The 22646-nt window shown below is 33.4% G+C and overlaps 1 protein-coding gene across 1 annotated transcript; it reads right to left on the reverse strand.

Annotated features, from left to right (window-relative positions):
* Window positions 1-3488: 3488 nt before the first annotated feature.
* On the reverse strand, window positions 3489-22631 carry LOC132756816 (hsc70-interacting protein-like). The gene is made up of 13 exons (XM_060747960.1): window positions 22543-22631; window positions 18020-18150; window positions 17123-17171; window positions 16291-16363; window positions 15606-15743; window positions 15053-15137; window positions 13386-13496; window positions 10907-11009; window positions 9598-9714; window positions 8737-8881; window positions 7531-7613; window positions 6394-6631; window positions 3489-5795 (listed from the first exon to the last, which is right to left on the reverse strand). Exons 2-12 carry the CDS (start codon window positions 18139-18141, stop codon window positions 6401-6403), a joined length of 1257 nt encoding a protein of 418 aa, XP_060603943.1. The 5' UTR covers window positions 18142-18150; window positions 22543-22631; the 3' UTR covers window positions 3489-5795; window positions 6394-6400.
* Window positions 22632-22646: the final 15 nt, after the last annotated feature.

Genomic DNA, 22646 nt, shown 5'->3' on the forward strand with positions numbered 1-22646 from the left:
ATTATGTTTTGAAGATGTCCTCTAGAAGATATATATAATATATATATTTGAAGTTGATGTAATGTGTTTAGAAGGAATCTTGGGCCTTACATGTATTAAGAATTTATTTATTTTAGATAAGGGAGATAATTGACCATTATTCAAAGTAGAGCTGTCATTGATTCAGTGCAAAGCATATCAACGATATATCGATATCAAGTGACTAAAATCAATGATACACCGATATATCGATAATATCCTATACTCACTTGTCTGTCATTCACTTTCATACCTGTTTCAATGATTTCAGTCAAAGACATGTTCTGTACAGTGTCTTGTCCACTGCATGATTTTTACCAGACAATATTTTTGTCACCATTGCTATGAAATAATTCCACTTTATAACAAAAGCATAACATTAGATATAAATAACTGTTTCTGCATATTTTTGGGTGAATTGTATAATTTCTAGACATTTAATGTATAAGTCAAAAGTATCGATTTTTTAAAATTTGTATCGATTATTGATCGACAAAAAAATATCAACGATACATCGATATTGTCGATATCGATGACAGCTCTAATTCAAAGCAGAATTCTCATTGTGTCCAAACATTTCTAATAATCATAATTTTATTGTTTATATATCTCATTATTGCCAGGTCTGCCTCAGTTTTCATAGATTATTAATTGTTATGAAGGTGATAAGTTATTTGTTAAAGCCGTCCACTGAGGCTTTTTGACATGGACTAGGAATATTTTTTTTTCAAGATTTTTTTTACAATTTGTTGTTAGCCTGGACAAATACATGTAACATTTAACATTTTCAGATCATTTGCTTACTCTCTTTTTCTAGAATAATCATTACTTTCAAATTGTGGAAAATGGTGAATTGCACTTAAGATTTTTAATTTAATATTGCAGAGTATATTCATTACCTTTGGTATATTTAAAGTGCACAAGCTGAGCCATTATTAAGAAATAATATTATTTTGATATGAGGATCTCATTGCAGATTCTTTAAATACTGACTTTTTGAGTAACACACACTAGTTGACTAACTTTTTCCTATGCCATGTAGTTGTGACATACATGTATACCATACTGTTGTGAAATATCAAATACAAAACCATTATTCGGGTGTGAAATTTCAATAATAATCGTTTTACATTTTGAGAATAATGTGGTGATTACAGGTGGCTAAGGGGTTGCCTGTAAGGTTTGAGGCATTGGAATTGCAGCCACAGTGTATCCCTGGGTGATTGTATGAGGCGATTAAATGGGTTTGAATTACTGGAGTCTCTGCATCTCTGAGCTCCAGAGGGTGTGGTGGTTTTGACCCCTCCAGAAAATGTCAAATGGCACCTATCTTATTATGTGTAATATGTTGACTTAGTTACATTTAACCTTCAAGTTCTAGCCATGGCTAGAATGAACCGTTACCCCAATAAGTATAGACATGCTGCTATGCATGTCCAATCAGTCAAACAAGATTCTTCACTGTTAGCTACAAAATGTAATGTTTTCTCTTGAAAATCCTCTTTGTTTTTAATGGACAAATCAACTACACAAATTCAATAGGGTAAAAGTTAGGTTTAAACCAAGTATGCATATATCAAATGTTATTTTAAATTTGTAACACATGAGGTTAGTCAAAATCGTCTTTCCTGTTTTGGCATCATATGACCGGAATTGTGATGGTGCGCTGTAAAACCAAACAATCAAATATTAAAGATAAATATTAAAATTAAGCTAATGGTGTATATCTATGGTAGGTGGAATGTTTTCACTAAATGTATCACAAATGTATTGTTCAAGATAAACAATGGTTTTCTGCTGAACAGTTTTTGTATGTAGTAAGAAATTTTATAGAAAAATTAGTGAATTTTAACTTTAAATGTGCCAATGTCAGATTTACAATTAAATATTGCTCAATTCATTAGAAGCAAGTACATGTAGTAGTGTTAGAAGTAACTATATAATGAACAAATTTGTCAAGTTGTCTTTCACATATTTAAATCATAGTTTATTAGTTTATTACTAGCAATTGTGCTATGACTATGCCACTAGTATACATGTAGATCAAGGCCAGTCTGCATATTCAGGTTGTCTGACCTGCATTATTTGTGCAGTCTGACTGGTATTCATTATTTGTGCAGTCTGACCCATATTCATTATTTGTGCAGTCTGACCTGCATAAATTGTGCAGTCTGACCTGTTTTACTTATGCAGTCTGACCCATATTCATTATTTTTGCATTCTGACCTGGCTTTACCTGTGGCAGCTCAAGCTTAGTATTTTAATTTTTAGATCTTTGAATCTTTTGTCCTGTGGACCTTTCATATTAACTGCAGGCCTGGGCTTGTTACAGAACAAATTTGTTTGCCCAATATAATCATGTTAGAAGACCTGTTATTTACTCCGAAAGGTATCTACCTGTTGTACTTCTTAGAATTTATGGAGTAAAATTAAGATAAAATGAGAGACCTTCAAGGCCGAGTGGTTAGTCACCGACATCCAATACAATATAACTGGTATCTAACCACTGTAGGTTCAATTATAGCGATTTTGGATGCTTTAACATGCAGAACTGAAGCTATCAAACACTCTTTTGGAAGGTCTTTGGGTTATCGCTTGTGTCTTAAATGCATTGAGGGGTACTCTGAGGTCTAGCTGGAAATTTGCTATTTCACCATTAGGGTTGGTGTGACATAAATCCAAAAGTTTAGATATTCTTTTATTGATTGGTATATTTTTATTGTTTAAAACCAGCCATACCTCGTTGTCAATCATATCATTAAGCATTTAGTAGATTTTGAAAACTTAGCTGTATTGAAGTTGTTATTTGCAGCAGTCTTACTTACATTTCTATAAATAAATACGTATATGATTATATGTATGTTGTTTCTTTTTGATATCTTCCAATGCTACTATCCATACCAGTGGCCTGGTGGTAAAGGTGTATGCCGGAGACATAACAATTGTGTGTTCTTGCCTTACTGGGTTCATTTGAACAAAAAGACTAAACCCAGGACAGCACGCTGAACTTGTGTCCGTATAAAAGCAAAGAGAGCTTAAAACTGTAAAAGTTATTAACAAGACTTACCTGTTCATAAAAATGAACAAATATTTTATATGCAGTCAAACTTTGTTGGCTCAATCTGAGAGTGCCTGTGAAAATTTGTTTGTGAGATCGGTGGCTCGAGCCAACCTAGGTTGAAGTATTATAATGTGATATATGATCATATTTTACGAAGAACATAGGCCTGAAGGTTCCAGCTTACATTAGTCGAATGATAATACATGTCTACATACAGTCTACTCCATTTATAACGAGATTGGTTGTATTTTTTTTTATTAGTGTGTCAGTTTGCAGAATAGGTCATTTCTGCTAGTTATTAAGAACTCTTGTTGAAAGAACAAAACCTGCGTTTACATGGTTGTCCATAACTGAATGCACCTCTAAATTTTACAGAATATGTGACTTAATAACAAAAGATAACACAGAGTTGGTGCATGACTTTTATTATAAGAAAATGGGTTACAGAATTTCTAATGAAAACATAAAACTAAACTAACATGGGTACACAGACACACAAGCAATCATTTTGTGTAATGAACAAGAAGAATATGGAATCTCAGTTGAGTTTAACTCTACATCATGTATATAATTGACAGCTTCTTGCAATGTTTTATTTAAAAGATGAAAGTTAGAAATGTTTCTTAAGTATTTAGAAAATAAGCAATAATATTATGCTAAAAGTATTTCAAGACAAATTAATACAGAGAAGTTACTACAAATATCCTTACAATTTATGTCCGTCTATAAATGTTGCATTGTCCTACAAATTTTTTCAATTCACTACGGTCTACAAAAACTATGCAGTTCTAAAATTCCTATCAAAATAGGACAGTCTATAACACAAAGTGGCCACGAATCCTGCCAATTCAAACCTTCATCTACTTTTACACTAACTTCTTACTTGCCAATTTTTAATGGATCTAGTAATTTCGAAAATTTTATATACATCTCTACATTATATGTATGTCTAAATATTGACAATTATTATATGACCTAAGACACAAAGTACATGTAGATATATAGTCTTACAGAAAATTGTTGTTTGGTTTTGATCATCAATTTAAATATTTAATTAAATTTAATATAACATGAGCTAATTTTCTGGAAGTTGAACTTAAAATGGTGCTCCAAATTGCAAACACAGCAAATACATTATAGAAACTGATAAATAAAAATGTAAACATGAAGTAAAGAAAAGTAGTGTTAAAATTGTCCGATTTTGTTTGTTATATTTTTTTACAAAAGATTTTGTATGAAATAAAATAAAATGTTGAAATGGCACAATAAGAAATGCACAAATCTCCCCCTATTGATGAATAACCCCATTCTTGCAATGAAATGTGTGAAAATACAAATATCAAGTACACATACATATGAGTGTTATAAGAAAAAAAACAAAAACTGTCTAACTAATTGGAATATGGAAATGGCAAATACACGGATAGTCTCTTAAAAATCTCACACTTGTAGTAATTTATAAGGATGTGTAATAGATCAAAGCACATTGATACCTTGATATTCACAACTTATCACATAAAAAGCTGGTTGTTGTCAGATTAGGGAAGTCATGACAGACATTCACATTTATAAATGACAAAATGAAAACGCTTTTTTTTCTTATGACGTGTAACTCAAAACTGTGCAAGGAGACTCGGCACACAAAATTAGACGAACAAACACATAAATACTGCCAATACAAATTAATCACCAAATATACATTATAATTATTATACATCTAATATTAATTAAGTAGTTGATTAAATGAAAACACAATCATAACATGCTGTGATCTGAATTGCATGCAGTATAATTAATATAACTTAAAGCCGCACGCCTCCCGATTTGAAACTTAAGTATTTCCCCAATGTTTAAATTCAGTAATTCACAATTGCTCAATCAAACTTATTATATGTAACATGTAAACATATACAAAGAATCTCTTTCTGCTAGTATCAGGGTAGAATTTTGATGAGAGATATAGATAATTCTGTCATGATTCACTAGATATATGAATATTTATATATTCATAAATCTACAGATATATTATTCCCTAATTTTTATTTTTCAAAGATTAACCTAAGTCATGTGAAGGCATGCTGCTTGAAATCAAATACATTTACATTTTAATGTCAGAAAAAGAGAACAGTCAAGACAAAAACTGTAAAACTACCGGTCAAAAAACTTTTCACCATCATTCATCCAATCACATAAAACTCTGCTTAAATACTCTATACACAAACATTTTCTTAAAGTCATAAACTTTTTCTTGTGTAAATGTTTTATTTATTATTTGTCAAAGACCTAATTTTCAATCTTTATTCAATTTTTTTATTCATAAAATTTTTTATGAAAAGAAGATGACACTTGGCATTTAACATGTATCAATGCAAGAGATAAAATTTGAATAATGATATAAATCAACTTCAAGCTAATTGATGACCATGATTCAAATAACCCTCCTCTAAAAATGGGACCAAATAAAACACTGTTCATAATCTTCAAAGGTTTATAAAAATGTTGTTATTACAGTAACAGTCACTACACATCCGAGTAAAAAAGTTATCAATGCAAGTCATTAACAAACTCATTAAACAAGTCGTTATCAAAAACACATATAAAACAAAGTAATTTTTCACAACTTGAACATATAATACAATCAGCTTTACGTTGTTTCTCTAATTCAACAGTTGTATTAACATGAAAGGAGTAGTTTGCTCAATCTGCCAGCTGGTCCCTAAAAATAAATAATATCATACATAACTACATATCTATTATGCTGCACGTTTGTAATTTCGTTTTTCACTGGATAATCTTGATGTTTTTTTTTTACATATAATATATATACAGTAGATACTGCTGCAGTAGATTTACAAATTAATTTAATTGTTTTCTCTAATTAAGGAAGTTTGCAGTATTATAAATTTGTTATGGATTCTTGATATGATATACGGCCATTTATAATACATGTACTGCATGTTTGTAACATCCTCTTTAATTGGATAATTTTGATGTTTTTATACAAACATGTATAATCTTTATACATGGCTGCAGTTAATTTACGATTCAATTTCATTATTTTCTCTAATTAAGAATGTTTGCAGTGCTATAAATTCATTATAAAGATTGCTGCCATATATAAACGTTAGTTTGCAACATAACCCTCGCCTAGTGACTTGGTGTGTATATATACATGGCTCGGGTTTAGATACAAACATATACATATTAAATGTGAAGAACGAAAAATGTACATGTACTGTTAGCTTTATTTTGATCCTGGAGATGATTGCAGATACTGCGAGAACAGTGAAAAAAACTTTAAGAAACTTTATTACCATTAATTTAATCAACACCCAGGTCTGGCTGTGAGGGAGGGGCTCCTGCTCCACCCGCCCCGCCCGCACCTCCTGGTCCTCCATGGCCACTCCCATCTCCTGATCCAGCCCCACCAAACATGCCAAACTTCTCCGACATTTTCTGAATTATTTTCTGGATCTTAGGGTTGTTCTGGTATTTGGAAATATTAGCTGGATTCTGACTCACATCCATGAATGCTTGTGACACTTCAGGATCCTGAAATTTAAACAGGAAAATTCCAGTACTTCATTATCCATTATTTCATTATATTTTAATTAACATTATTGAATTTCTGATTCATAACCCAATAAATAACTGATGAGGATAAACAAGAATGATAATACAATGCAGATTAATCATGAGCCTGCTTGGCAACAATTGTTTCTACCAATTCAAACAGTGCAGACCAAGATGAGTACCGTCTGATCATGGTAGGCACTGTTCACTTTCAGTCACTAATTGATTTTCAAGGGCCATAACTCTAACATCATTCAGGTTACTGTTATGATACCTTATTTTTGTCACACAAACAAAAACATAATTTTTTTCTGTTCAGAGTGTTTATGCCAAACTGATTAATTTCATATAGCGACTTAAATCAGACTATATAGCATTATTTCAAATATAAGGAAGATAGTAATATCTGACATGAGCTCAAAGTCAATGCAAGATTCAAACCCTGTAGTAGTAGGAGGTATGTTATAAGTTATTTGAAGGCAGCAGCTATTACCACAACGCCACAGGGAGTCCAATTAATCAATTATGTTGAAAAATTAAATATGATGAAAAAATTGCTGTCATACAAAAAAACAACAACAGTTTAACCATTACCCTGCTAAATATCTTACATGTACCTTCCTTTCGGACTGGACAAAATCATTCACAATTTTTTTTCTTCAAATTTTAATATGTCTTGACCGAAAAGTGAACAGTGCAGACAACGATTCCATGGCAAGGATGTGTAGGCTGATATTGGTCTGCACTGGTCACATGGGTAAAATCAGTTGCCACTCACAGGCTAAGGATTAATGCTTATATTTCCCGCGTTTCAATGAAACAATAAATAGATATAACAATATACACGATCAAATTATGATGCTAGTAGTAAAACTTACCTGGAATGCTGCCATAATTTCTGGGTCTTGCAACAGTTTAGTGATGTCAGGCATGCCCCCAGCTCCCCCTGCTGCTCCTGCCCCTAAAAACAACCACACAATCACGATGAAATACACAATCATACTCCTCCAGGGCCACAATACTCAGCAGAAAAAAGACAGTGATATAGGTTTACAATAAAGTTATAGAATTTGCTCAGCAAGTTACAGTCATTCCTCCGAGATACACATAACAAGCTGTCAACTTTTTTCCCCACTTGTTGGAATGTACAGAGATAAAATTTAATATTTGTTAAATGGTGTTGGTAGTTTTCACGCAAGATCATGGCAGTAAGCCATATCGAATTTACCAGAGAGCAGTCCAGCCACCACATTGTTCCTGTGAAGACTGTCAAGCAGTTTACCAGTACTACTTTCTTAAGGAACTGATTACTTCTGTACATGCAAGAGCAGAGGTACAGTGCAAATGACTATATAAAGGATTTCATGATCAATCACAATGAAAGTGACCTGCGCCGTCCAGGAATCAAAACCGGGTCGACAGTCAAACGGCTAACCAGACAGCTATCATATTCGTCTCAGCTGTATCTCATCAAACAGGTACCATGGTCTTGACCGTACATCAAATTAAGCTAGGGATTCTGTTTTCAGACTTTATTTCAGTAAACAGGTTCCCGTAATCTTCCAAAAGTATCTGAATGTATTATTTTTCTTACAGAATACCATGAAAGTCACTTAACAAAGGAAAGCTGTCAGCTGTTAATGTGTAAAATAGACCACAACATTCAGCAAACAGATTTATAAAATCAATCTAACCAACAGAAATAAGTTAAGGCTGCTGAGCATTTAAATAAAGTAATAGAGGCCTAGCAAAAAATAGATTTACACGATAGTTCAAAACCGAATAGGACTTTAAATAAACCAATATGCATTCTTTACAATAGATAAATATGATCATTCCAATAATAAAATACAGCCAATTTTCAGTATGGATACACATTCAATTCCACCATTCATTTTTATAAAAAGCAATTCCTAATGTGCCCAAGCCTTGAAAAGAAATTTCATGTTTCTCCACCTAGGTTTTAGCAATTTATGATTCAAATTGTGATCCTTACAGAAAATTGACAGTAATTTATAACAAGTGCCCTTGATGTGTACAATCTGGTGCCAAATTTTAATACAAAAGAGAATTATTACACTAACCTGGGAATCCTCCAGCACCTGGAAATCCCCCAGGCATTCCCCCACCAGGGAATCCCCCTGGCATCCCACCAGGGAATCCTCCAGGCATACCACCTGGGAATCCCCCTGGGAAACCACCTGGACTATTACCTGAACTCTGACTCTCCTGAAACAGAAATAAATACAATTATTGTAAAATATCCGGCAAAATGTCAGTCCTCTTATTTTACCAGCTAATCCCCTTGATTTTATACTGACTGATTCCCTAGAAATCTGTCATTAATTCTCCTGATTGCCTTGATTTCACTTTATTTTACTGGATGATCCTCTTGATTTTACTGACTGATCCAATTTACTTGATTTTACAGATTGATTCCCTAGATTTCTCTTATTAACCCCTGACTGCCTTAATTTCTTTCATTTTAATGGCTGATCCTCTTGATTTACTTGATTTTACTAACAGACTCCCAAGATTACTCTTATTTATCCACCTCATTGCCTTGATTTCTCTTTATTTTACTGGCTGATCCTCTTGACTTGATTTTACCAATGATCCCTTACTTTTCTCTTATACATTTTGTAAAGCCACCCGCTTACCTTGATTTTTCATATTTTATTGGCTGATTCCAATATATATTATTTTTTCGTTCAAGTAAACAGTACAACAATATGAAATAGTCTTATTCTTTTTGAACTGTTTTTTTGGACATAAAGAGAAAATTGAAATTTAACTTTTAACAAAAAGAGCTATATGCTTATTCAATTTATGAGGGCCAAAGCCAATATCTCAGTTCTACAATGATTTTAAGGCCATCTCAAAGCCTTTAACAGCCACTATTTTGCTTTCAATAGAGAACAAGGCAAACACCACAATAAATAAACCTGTCTGGCTTTTTCCTGAGCCTCCTTGGCTTTTCTCACACGTTCCTTTCTCGCCTGTAATTCCTTCTCCTCCCTCTTACGCTCGTATTTCCTCTTGTGCTGCTGAATCTTTATAGCCTAAAAATAGAGCAAGTTTGTTTAAGGTAGATCTAGTATTACTGCAATGCTTTCCCGCCAAAAAATTCCAACATCTGTCAATATCGTATCCAATCGTTTATTTCAGGAACTTCATTTTTTCCAAAATCTTGGGCATTAAATTTTTTTACAATCAATCATCCTTTGTTGCTATGTACTAAATTCCATTTATAGTGAAAATAATGTTCTGGAAATAACCAATTTGATACAATATTGGCTGATGTTAGAATTTTTATGGAGGGAAAGCATTACAGTAAGACTACCTTAACCAGTAATTTTAGTTCTGTAATATGAACTAGCTAAGTTATGTCATATTTGTCAACAACATGCCTCCAGATTATTGCTAATTTTCATGAACATTTTGAAAATGTATTTAACAATAATATATTGTGAAGTTAATTACACACTGCAAACTACACTTACAATCAATGTAAATTATCAAAAAGAGGTCAATATATGCAAAAAATGCCCTTACTGCATTAGCCAAGCAGAAGAAATATGGTGACAAAAACTGCGAAATCAGGTCATTTATCCCACATAACTACTTAAATCTTGCATCTCTTTACTTTTCTTAAAATCTTGTCACATTTTTTCTCAAGTATATTTTTCTTGAAATATTTCTGTTCATCTGGAGGCTTGCAGCTTTAACTTTCTATCTCATTGATTTGTAAAAATAAACTTGCCTCTCCTTTGAATACACCAATAGTTTGAAAGTTACACAAATTGTCCATTAGTTACACAAATAGTTTTTATTATTTACACAAATATGTCAAAAATATGCAAAAATAGCCCTTATACTGTGTTAGTCTCACAGTAGCAATATAGTGATAAAAACTGATTTATAAATAAGTCATTACATAACATGTAAATAATTACTGGAATCTCATTTTTCATTTCTTAAAAGCCTAGTACATTTTTTCCCCCCAAGTTCGAATTTATTGAAATATTTTATTACATTTTGAGGCATGCAGCTTTAAAGTGATTGAAATGTTTTCATTAAAATAATTACTTGAATCTTGAATCATTTTACTTTTCTTAAAATCTTAGTACATTTTTTTCCAAAAGTTTCATTTTATTGAAATATTTTGGCGAATCTGAATGTAGCTTAAAAGTGGTTGAAATATTTTCAGTGAATGACAATAAGTCAGTTTACCACTAAATCTAGTTTACTCACATTAGGTTTTACTTGTGTCAACATCTCGTTTATGTCATCATCATAGTCAAGTTTAGCGGCTTGTGTTAGATCATGGTAGGCATCCTCCCAATGGCCCAACATTCTGTCAACATAAACATAGTTCTACTTATATCACTTTTATCAAAACTAAACAAACATATAAATTAAGACTTGACACCCTTCAAAACAAAACTATTCAAAACAGAGTTTGCACGAGTTTGTTACAGTAACTTAGTGTTTGTTACAGTCATTAAGTGTTAGTTACAGTAACTAAGTGTTTGTTACAGTCACTTAAGCACTTACTTAGTGTTTGTTACAGTCATTTAGTGTTTGTTACAGTCATTTAGTGTTAGTTACAGTAACTTAGTGTTTGTTACAGTAACTAAGTGTTTGTTACAGTCACTTAGTGTTTGTTACAGTCAATAAGTGTTTGTTACAGTCACTTAGTATTTGTTACATTAAGGTAGTGTTTGTTACAGTAAGGAGGTGTTTGTTACAGTCACTTAGTGTTTGTTACAGTCACTTAGTGTTTGTTGCATTCACTAAGTGTTTTTTACAGTCACTAAGTGTTTGTTACAGTCACTTAAATAGTGTTTGTTACAGTCACTTAGTGTTTGTTACAGTCACATAGTGTTTGTTACAGTCACATAGTGTTTGTTACAGTCACTAAAATGTTTGTTACAGTCACTTAGTGTTTGTTACAGTCACTTTGTGGAGAAAACTGGGCTAAATGTTGTTTTATAGTAAAATACAAGGCAAGAAAGTGTTGCCCAGTAATCTGTGTTTTTGAGAAAAACTGCCAGTGTTGCCCAGTAATCTGTGTTTTTAAGAAAAACTGCCATGATCTCTTCTAAGAAGGTGAAGGATGATAAGTAGAGGGTATAGAAATTTTTACAAAACTACAAAACACAAACATCTCATTCTAGAGATTCGTTATCACACTTTCAAGATATGAGCTAACCAGGAAGAGTTTTGGTATTGTTATATCTAGTATATACCTCAACATTATCTAGAATAGACAACAGGAATTGTTCAAAAAACACCAAATGGCCCCTTGCTAAATATTAATAAATATAGTGAAATTTCCAAGCTCTCCCAAAGTCTTTATGTTGTAATAAAAAGAGGAAGGCTCTGAAATACATGAATACATGTAGTATGAAGTCAAAATGAATAAAAAATTCACTAACAAAATATTTCATTGCTATTCTAATGGATTAAGTGACGAAACTGCTTTTCCAGAAAATCTCCAGTTCTAGTGAAAATTCACATGCATAACTCTTTCAATTAAAATACATTCATATTACTTTTATAACAACACAAACCATTGTACTGCAAATTGCACAAAGCCAATATTATATATATTTATATCTATATTATTTGTCTTGTGTTTGGTACGGAATTTTACTTGCAAAACCTAACTTGAACTCTGTGAGATGCATGTGTCGCCTTGTGAACAATATAGTTAAGGAGGAATGGCCAGGACAAAAATGAAATATGAAAATTAACAAAGGGTAATAACTCAAAAAATAAGAAGTGCAGAGCAGAAGTTTCTGTGCACTGCACTTCTTATCAATAAGATCTATCATCCTATGAAGTTTCAAGTCTATAGCTTTTATAATATATGAGAAATGGCCTGGACAAAAATAAAGTATGAAAATTAATAAAGGGTAATAACTCAAAATTAAGAAGTGCAGAGTACCAGATCTTGTACACTGCACTTTTTCTTAATGAGATCTATCATCCTTTGAAGTTTCATGTCCATAGCTTTTATACTTTAGGAGAAATGCCCTGGACAAAAATAAAGTATGAAAATTAACAAAGAGCAATAACTCAAAAAAAGAAAAGAAATGCAGAGTACCAGTTCTTGTGCACTGCACTTCTTCTTAATGAGATCTATCATCCTATGAAGTTTCAAGTCCATAGCTTTTATACTTTAGAAGAAATGGCCGAACAAAAATAAAGTATGAAAATTAACAAAGGGCAATAACTAAAAAAATTAGAAAAGCAGAGTACAGGTTCTTGTGCACTGCACTTTCTTCTGAATGAGATCTATCATCCTTTGAAGTTTCAAGTCCATAGCTTTTATACATTAGGAGAAATGACCCGAACAAAAATAAAGTATGAAAATTAACTAAGGGCAATAACGCAAAAATTAAGAAATGCAGAGTACCGGTTCTTGTGCACTGCACTTCCGGTCATTATAAGCAGCATGCATACCAAGTTTGAAGTCAATCCGACTTATAATGACTGAGTTATGCTCAGGACTAGCTTTACGGGACGCTGACAACCCCGCCGCCGACACTGACAACAAAAGTAACCCCTATATGTCGCCTTTTTCAAGGCCACACAAAAACGTTACTTATCAACATTTCCTGTGACTTTAAAACCATAAACAACATGGAATATATAAAATCCTTACTTTCTACCCTTTCCTGTGAATTTAAAACCATAAACATTATGGAATGTATAATATCCTTACTTTCTAGCTTTTCCTCTGAATTTAAAACCAGATGCAGCATCTGGATTCAACTGGCATGCCTTGTCACAGTCATGTATAGCAGCCAACAATTTCTTCATCCGAATATATACACTGAAATATATCATTCAAAATATACATACAGGTATATACACTGAAATATATCATTCAAAATATTCATACAAATATATACACTGAGATATATCATTCAAAATATTCATGTTAAAAGGTGAATTTCATAGATTTAACCTTTATATGATTGTCATTCTATATCATTTATTTTATTCAAACATCAGTAGACGTTGCACACAATAGGCACAATTACTGCAGAAAATTTCTTCTGCAAACTAAAACCTCTATGGACAATACCCTCTGTGGACAAATAACTTCTTTGGACAAATACCCTCTGTGGACAAATAACCTCTATGGACATATAACCTCTGTGGAAAAATACCCTCTGTGGACAAATAACCTCAGTGGACATATAACCTGTGGACAAATACCCTCTGTGGACAAATACCCTCTGTGGACAAATAACCTCTATGGACATATAACCTCTGTGGAAAAATACCCTCTGTGGACAAATAACCTCTATGGACAAATACCCTCTGTGTGGACAAATACCCTCTGTGACATATAACCCTCTATGGACAATACCCTCTGTGGACAAATAACCTCTCATGGACATATAACCTCTGTGGACAAATAACCTCAGTGGACATATAACCTGTGGACAAACACCCTCTGTGGACAAATACCCTCTGTGGACAAATAATCTCTGTGGACAAACAACCTTATGTGGACAAATACCATCTGTGGACATAATCTCTGTGGACAAATAACCTCAGTGAACATATAACCTCTATGGAAAAATAACCTCTATGGACATATAACCTCTATGGACAAATACCCTCTGTGGACAAATAACCTCAGTGGACATATAACCTCTGTGGACAAATAACCTCAGTGGACAAATAACCTCTGTGGACAAATAACCTCTGTGGACAAATAACCTCAGTGGACATATAACCTCTATGGAAAAATAACCTCAGTGGACATATAACCTGTGGACAAATACCCTCTGTGGACAAATAACCACAGTGGGTAAATAACTTCTGTGGACAAGTTCCCACTGGTGAGCAACCCTCTGTGGACAAATAATCTCTGTGGACAAATAACCTTTGCAGAAAAATGACAATAGTGGACAAATACCCTTTGTGAACAAATAACCTCATTATACTAACAACTTCTGTGGACAAATACCCTCTGTGGACAAATACCCTCAGTGGACAAATAGTTTTAATACCCTCTGTGAACAAACTCTCCCTGTGGACAAATACATCTGTGGTCAAATAATCTCTGTTGACAAATAACCTCAGTGGACATATACCCTCTGTTGACAAGTAACTTCTTTACAAAAGTTTCATGTACTTTACTCAAAATTTAACCTCTTTAGAGCAGCACCTCTCAGTAACAACCAAATAATTTATTTCCCAATAGACGTTCTTCTGCAGAGGTTGTACAGTACTTTAGACTTTAAATTTACTTTATAACTTCCTTATATTTGTCTTCTATCTCAAATTACAAGCTATAGAAAACAAGGAAGTAAGATATAAACACCAGTATCAAACTAAAACTTAAACATCCAGCTCATTTTTCAACCCTCTCACCTTGCTCTTTTTGCATACAGTATTGCTGAGTTAGGATTTAACTTGATTGCTTCTGTAAAAAGATGTACTGCTTCCTCCAGGTTTCCTGAAAATAAGGAACATTTTTGTCATTTCTAATAACTAAATATATCTAATATAAAAATAAGCATGAATCTGGGGGCATGCTGCTTTAAAGAGTAAAACAGGAAAAACATCATGGTCACCAACCATTGCCAAAATCAAATGGTTAATTAAGCCTGATTATGGACTGCAGTGATTATTGCATGCTGTGTTAGGTAAAATACAACTTTTACATACATGGTATGTTATGTCTGGAAATTTAGAAACAGCAGTTCTTATCACCACAATTATAAAAGCTTCAATGTGCACATGTATACAAGTCCATTGAGTCCAAAAGTGATAACGTTTATGTCCAACACAAGAAAAAAACGTGCACAACTAAATTGGAGGAGGGTAACAAAACTTTAGAACACCATGTGAGATCTGCATTTGAGGGACGCAACAAATTCATTCTGAGACACTAGACATATGATAATAAAACCTTAAGACTTACCTTCACCCACAGCGGACATTGCTTCATTTCTTTTCTCTGAAGCTTGGTCCATCATTTCTTCAGTGACTTCACCTCCAATTGAGGGATATTCCGGCATGAAATCATCGGGATCTTCCACCACACCGGAATTATCCAGTTCTAAAATTCAGATGCAAAGGACACTCATGGTTAAAATTTATATTGACCTTTGTTTTAATAACTATTTATTTTATTATTATCAAAATTGACAATTACTGGTATTTCATACTTAAAATTTCAGATTGATCAATCTGTTGCACCATCCTAAAATTACCCATTCATTCTGGAATTTACTTCAAAGGAATAAACTACTATTGCATCAATATTATGTTCATGAACTAAATGGTTTTAGGCTTCAAAAATTCAGAAAAAGGTTTCCAAATTTCTGGACATTCTAAGTTCTTTCAATCTGTTTTTCTTTTAGGTTGCCGACTCTGACACATTTTTATGGTCATATTTTGACAGTCTATCCTCTTAACCAACCTCCCTGGATAACTAACCAGTTACTACCATATATTATCACAGAGAAATTATGCCTCGCTCCAGGTTCGGACCAGCAACTCATGGATTACTCATATAAAAATAGTACTTGTCAAATTGGTTGTTTATATTGGCACATCTTACGGCTCAGATAAAAATGAAAACCCTATATTGTAGCAATACTCACCAATATCACTTTCCTCACTCTCGGGTTCCGGCTCGGGCTCTGGTTCTGAAGCTTCGGGTTCCTGTGTTGGTGGCTATACAACAAAATAAAGTACAAAGTTATACATCTTCATTATGTTGCTTTGTTTGCATTTATCATAATAGGTCTGTCATGAGGTGTTGATGATGTTTAATACATGCATTATAATAATAACCATCACTTTATTGATAACTTTTTTCTCTTTAAACATATGAATTACATAGTTACTTTTTTGCATACTAAACTTATTTTTAACCTTATACTTATTACTTTTTTAACATTATTCTTACATTCTTCAAAAATAATGTGTATAACCTTGACCTTTGAGCTTTTGATTTAAAATGAGTATGAGCTGCATCTACATAGAAATTCCTACGTCAATGCACTTTGATTTAATGGGCAATTAATTGTTTTTTGTAATTACATGTCTATTTGACCTTTAACTTTTACCGGTAAATTGGTAGTGCAGGTAGAACTCATCAATGTAGTTTCCTAATGTTTCTCTGATTTATTGGCCAGTTTCATGTTTAATTATGTTTTTGTTCCAATGACCTTGACCTTTAACCCTTTGACTTCATATTGGATGTGACTGGTAGACTCCTCATATAGGGTTTCCCCTAGGTCAATGCCTTTTGAACTGTCTTAGGTTTGACTTTGATGGAGCACTTTAAAAAATGAATCTTTCTTCTTTTTATTTTTTTTTGGTTGGGTTTGACATCATTAACCCAAACTACTTGGCAATGGATTTTGAGGTAATAATGCTGTATATTGACTATTATAGATTTATAGCAAAATGAATAATATAATAACATACTGGAGTTGTCTCCTCCTGTGCCTTTGGTGGTGGAACAGTTGCTCCCATGCTGGAATATAATAATTATAATAAAAACAACATTGATAATGTTTGTTTTCACTGTATTAATCTATACCATGCTTTCACATGCATTTAAAAACTTAAAATGATACGAATAAATATTCAGGGGATTTCGATCTAAAAAGGTAAAACTGAACAGCTAACAAAATAAACTTTTCAGACTAAAACAATGTACTGATTGCCCTGGCACCATATAATTATTGGTGTTAAAGACCTGTTCAAAGGAGCTATACTGATGTCAAAGGCCTGTTCCCAGGCTCTATATTGTTGTCAAAGGCCTGGTCCAGGCTGGTACTCAGTTGAATACCAACCATTAACAATGAATTATGATGCAAGCGTCACAAAACAATGTGATTAATAATCGTGCATTGAAGGTCTGATACAAATGAGTCTGTTTGTTTGATTGGGTTTTACGTCACACCGATACAGAAAAGGTCATTTGGCGATGTTCCAGCTTTACTGGTAGAGGAAGACCTCAGGTGCCCTTCCTATATTATTTCAGGCACAAACGGGCACCTGAGTAGAACCACCGACGTTCCGTATGCTAGCTGGATAGCTTCCTCACGTAAAAAGAATCCAAAGTCCCTGTCGGGATTCGAACCCACAGCGGTGAGGGGCAAGTGGTTTGAAGTAAACGAACTTAACCACTCGGCCATGAGTCAACTTGTTATATAATATCACAATCTCTTCTGGTATACTCCTCATTTTCAGCTGAAAAGCAAAGTTTGAAAAATATTTTAATACAAATTTAGAACCATATGTTAATCTCACGATCACAAAAAGTATGGTGTATTTGTAAGCCTTATGATCCCAAAAAAGCAAAACAAATCAGTGTACCTTTCTAGCCAGCTTTTTAAAAAGCCCAATTCTGGGATATGCAGGATGTTTGGATTATTCTGACATGCCTGTACAAACAACTTCAGCTGCTGCACTTGAGCTGGGGGTATTAACCCACTCATATTTTATTTCTGAAAATAAAAAAATTAAATAAGTTAACACATAATGACTCAAGACAACTATTGCAAGCAGTTAAAACAGCATTATTAAATACAATAAAGGGAGATAATTAAAAAAAATCAAGCATGGTAGCATTATAGATCTTATACAGCACACATCCTCTAATAAGTTCTTTAAATATGTTTACAAGCTATTCCCTGACCCAGTATTATTATGTATCACAAAGGGAGATAATTTAAAAACTAAGTCATGTAGAATTATTGTTCTTTAAAAATGCACTTCATCTGCCTAGTTTCTCTTTTTTTATAACCACTTAAGGTTTCAACGAGATATTATTGATAATTCGAAAGTCGTACTTGGGACAAGCATTATTTAACACAAGTATCATAAAGGGAGATAATTAAAAGATTAAGCAAGGAAGAATTATAGTTCTTTGACACTGCACTTCCTTACAAAGGTATATATCAGCGTAAAGCTTTAATTAAATTCCTTCGATACAGTATTACTTTTTCAAGTTATTTTCCAGACATGCATTAAGTATTATAGAGGGAGATAATTAAAAAAACTTGACTCGTGTTATAGTTATAGAGTTATGGTTATTTGACAACATACTCCCTCTTTTTAGTCTCTACAATTGTGAGTAGATACCTGGGAGTGTTAGCACGAATGCACTCGTTTGCTGATAGATATTTCATGAACTGGTATGGCTAGAGACTTGGGATCAATTTCATTTGGAAGCTTAATACAAACGTGAAATAGTGATAAAAGTTTTATTTAATTATCTGGACAATTGTTTTCACAACGTCCCGGTAGACTTGAATCTGGAGTTTCCAGCCTTCACTTAACTTAAAGTATATCTTAAAGGGGGCTCATATTTCATCTTTTTTTTGGGACACATTTAAGATGAGCAATATAACAGCCATTACAATCACTGGTATTTTGTTTAGTCCATACGATTATTACCCATAACCAAGATTTTGTATATCCGAAATTATGTACATTTATTTCAAAATCTTAATTGTTTATATTTTAATTTCATATGACATACGTTAAGCTCACAATTGAAGGTATTTGTTAAATAATCAAGTGACTAACTTTTTGCTGATCATTGGAGAACTCAAAATACTCTTTGGCAGTTGTAAATATCCAAAACTTTTTTCTTAAGACAGTACATGTGACGTTAGTCCAATATATTAGACGTTACAGGCTTGTTATAGTTTATGTCGGTCAAGCCTGACGTCTAATAGGTATTGCTCAAAAACGCATATCATCATAAACAAGAATGTCGAACGACACATATACCCCCCCTTTCTAGCCATTGACTCACATAATTGGTAATTTTATTAAAGAAACTTGCCAAAAATGGGTACATGGAAGTGTTCAATTATGGAAAAATCAACGGAAACCATTTTGACATTTAAGGCCCATGTGACATTGACCTTTGACCTAATGACCCCTAAATCAATAGAGGTCATCTAATACTTATGACCAATAACTAGGTGAAATATGAAGACTTTGTGATGAATACTTTTCAAGATAATCAGCGGAAACCCTTTTGACATTTAAGGCCCCTGTGACCTTGACCTTTGACCTAGTGACCCCAAAATCAATAGGGGTCATCTACTAGTGATGACCAATCACTATGTGAAATATGAAGACTTTGTGATGAATACTTTTCAAGATAATAAGCGGAAACCATTTTGACATTTTAAGGTCCATGTGACCTTGACCTTTGACCTAGTGACCCCAAAATCAATAGGGGTCATCAACTAGTGGTGACCAATCACTATGTGAAATATCAAAACTTTGTGATACAAACTTTTCAAGATAATCAGCGGAAACCATTTTGACATTTAAGGCCCCTGTGACCTTGACCTTTGACCTAGTGACCCCAAAATCAATAGGAGTCATCTACTAGTTATGACCAATCACTATGTGAAATATGAAGACTTTGTGATGAATTCTTATTAAGATAATCAGCAGAAATTATTTTCACATTTTAAGGTCCCTGTGACCTTGACCTTTGACCTAGTGACCCCAAAATCTATAGGGGTCATCTACTAGTTATGACCAATCACTGTGTGAAATATGAAGACTTTGTGATACATACTTTTTAAGATAATCAGCGGAAACCATTTTGACATTTAAGGTCCCTGTGACCTTGACCTTTGACCTAGTGACCTCAAAATCAATAGGGGTTATCTACTAGTGATGACTAATCACTATGTGAAATATGAAGACTTTGTGATGAATACTTTTTAAGATAATCAGCGGAAACCATTTTGACATTTAAAGCCCCTGTGACCTTGACCTAGTGACCCCAAAATCAATAGGGGTCATCTACTAGTTATGACCAATCACTGTGTGAAATATGAAGACTTTTGTGATACATACTTTTCAAGATAATCAGCGGAAACCATTTTGACATTTAAGGTCCCTGTGACCTTGACCTTTGACCTAGTGACCCCAAAATCTATAGGGATCATCTACTAGTGATGACCAATCACTGTGTGAAATATGAAGACTTTGTGATACATACTTTTTAAGATAATCAGCGGAAACCATTTTGACATTTAAGGTCCCTGTGACCTTGACCTTTGACCTAGTGACCCCAAAATCAATAGGGGTCATCTACTAGTTATGACCAATCACTATGTAAAATATGAAGACTTTGTTTTAAAAACCTTTAAAGATAATCAGCGGAAACCATGTGGTCTACCGACGGACAGACCGACGGACGGACGGACCGACAGACAGACCGACATTAGCAAAACAATATACCCACTCTTCTTCGAAGGGGGGCATAAAAATTAAAAAAATGTCTATTGTCTTGCCTTTTAAACTTTATTCAAAAGCTTATCTTCTTTTCTTTCAATTTCATGCTCAATCATACAAAAAAACTCTCAAACAATGTACTTATCAATTTAATATAAAATATAAACATCAATCTATTTTTGTCTATCAGCCATACTGGTTAAGCAAGGTGCTTTACAGATTGATTCCAAATTTTTGAACGGAAAAATATATTCGAACACACTGACGGTGCATGGGCAATTATTTCGTTAAAAAAATATTCCGTTAGATTGTTCTGACTCAGTTAAACGCTTGCATTTGAATTAGCCAATCAGATTTCTTGCACTTTATGGCCGCCATTTGTTTATCGGCTGTAAAAAGAATTGAAATACATGAGAGGATTTAATCATGATTTTTTCGGATTTGACAGTTTAATTATTTTGACAAAAGGTATTTATTTTTTAGTTTTGTTCATAAATAGGTCAAAACTTATGTAAATACATGCTGTCTTCATTGTTTTTCGTTCCGCCCGATTTTCTGGCGGAACATGCTATGGGTTTTTGAGCAATTTCGATATGACGTTGCTTTGCCCAGAAGCAAAAACATCTCAAAGCGACGTCATATTTATAGGACTAATGTGACGTCAAAACATGACTAAAATATTTACGAATCAGACTGACATGACTTTGAAAGCAGACATGCAATTGTGACCGAGTTTAGACTGTTCTAACCATTGGTAGATGGCAACAACATTTAGTTGATATGCATATTAGGCTATCCCAAAAATTGATTCCCACAATTTTACGTTTTGTGCATGTACCCCCTGCTTACAATGTTTATGTGTGCATCTAGTATTTTGTGCGTGAATTACGCACTGTAGTGCGTGAATGGGCATGCTGAATCATATGTCAAACCCCTTGCGGGATAAGAAAACAAGATTAATTATTACTATGAAATTAGGTTGTCATTGTAATCTGGTAACTGCATCATTTCCATCTTTTTAAATAAAAGAAATCAGTTATCTTAAGAAGAGCCTTCTTGCAGCCTCTTATTTGATACGGGGAAGTCAAAGACCGGGCCCGCGCTATAGACTACACGTGTATATTTAAAAGAAAATCAAATAAAAAAACAATTAAAAAATATATAGAATTCTATACCTATCAATGAAATTTTCAGTGTCAGTTCTAGTCTGGCGCCGCCATTTACAATGTAACTCAATGATAAAAGGCGGGGTATTCCGATAACGGAACAAACCTCAACTTTTCGGATAAATAATAAACGTCGAGTGTTCTGAGTGAAAACGGTGCATGTAATACCGAATGACAATTTTAAAACGGAAAGAAAGGAATTTTTTAACGACTTCCCCGTTCATAGGCTTTGCCTAATTTCATATTATCCCTCAAAAATCGTATAGAATTATGGGTGGGCCACACTTTGACAAAGGGTAAGTATCCGAATCCTATTCATCTAAAATAAAATTTCATTAAAAGATAGCAAGAGAAAAAACGGGTGTCACCAATATTTAAGGTTTGCATATCATTAAACACATAGCTAACACGGTAAATACAATTAATAACTTAGATTTAACCCTTCAGAACCGTGTATATTACCTGTTTTGACCACGTTTGTTAAAAGAAATTTCGAGCAAACTGTTGTTTATGTCGCTTAAACAATAGGAAAAATATATGCACAATTGTCATATTTATGTTAAATC

This window comes from Ruditapes philippinarum, unplaced genomic scaffold, assembly GCF_026571515.1.
Source record: "Ruditapes philippinarum isolate M1 unplaced genomic scaffold, ASM2657151v2 ctg1408_1_1_1_1, whole genome shotgun sequence".
Taxonomy (NCBI): domain Eukaryota; kingdom Metazoa; phylum Mollusca; class Bivalvia; order Venerida; family Veneridae; genus Ruditapes; species Ruditapes philippinarum.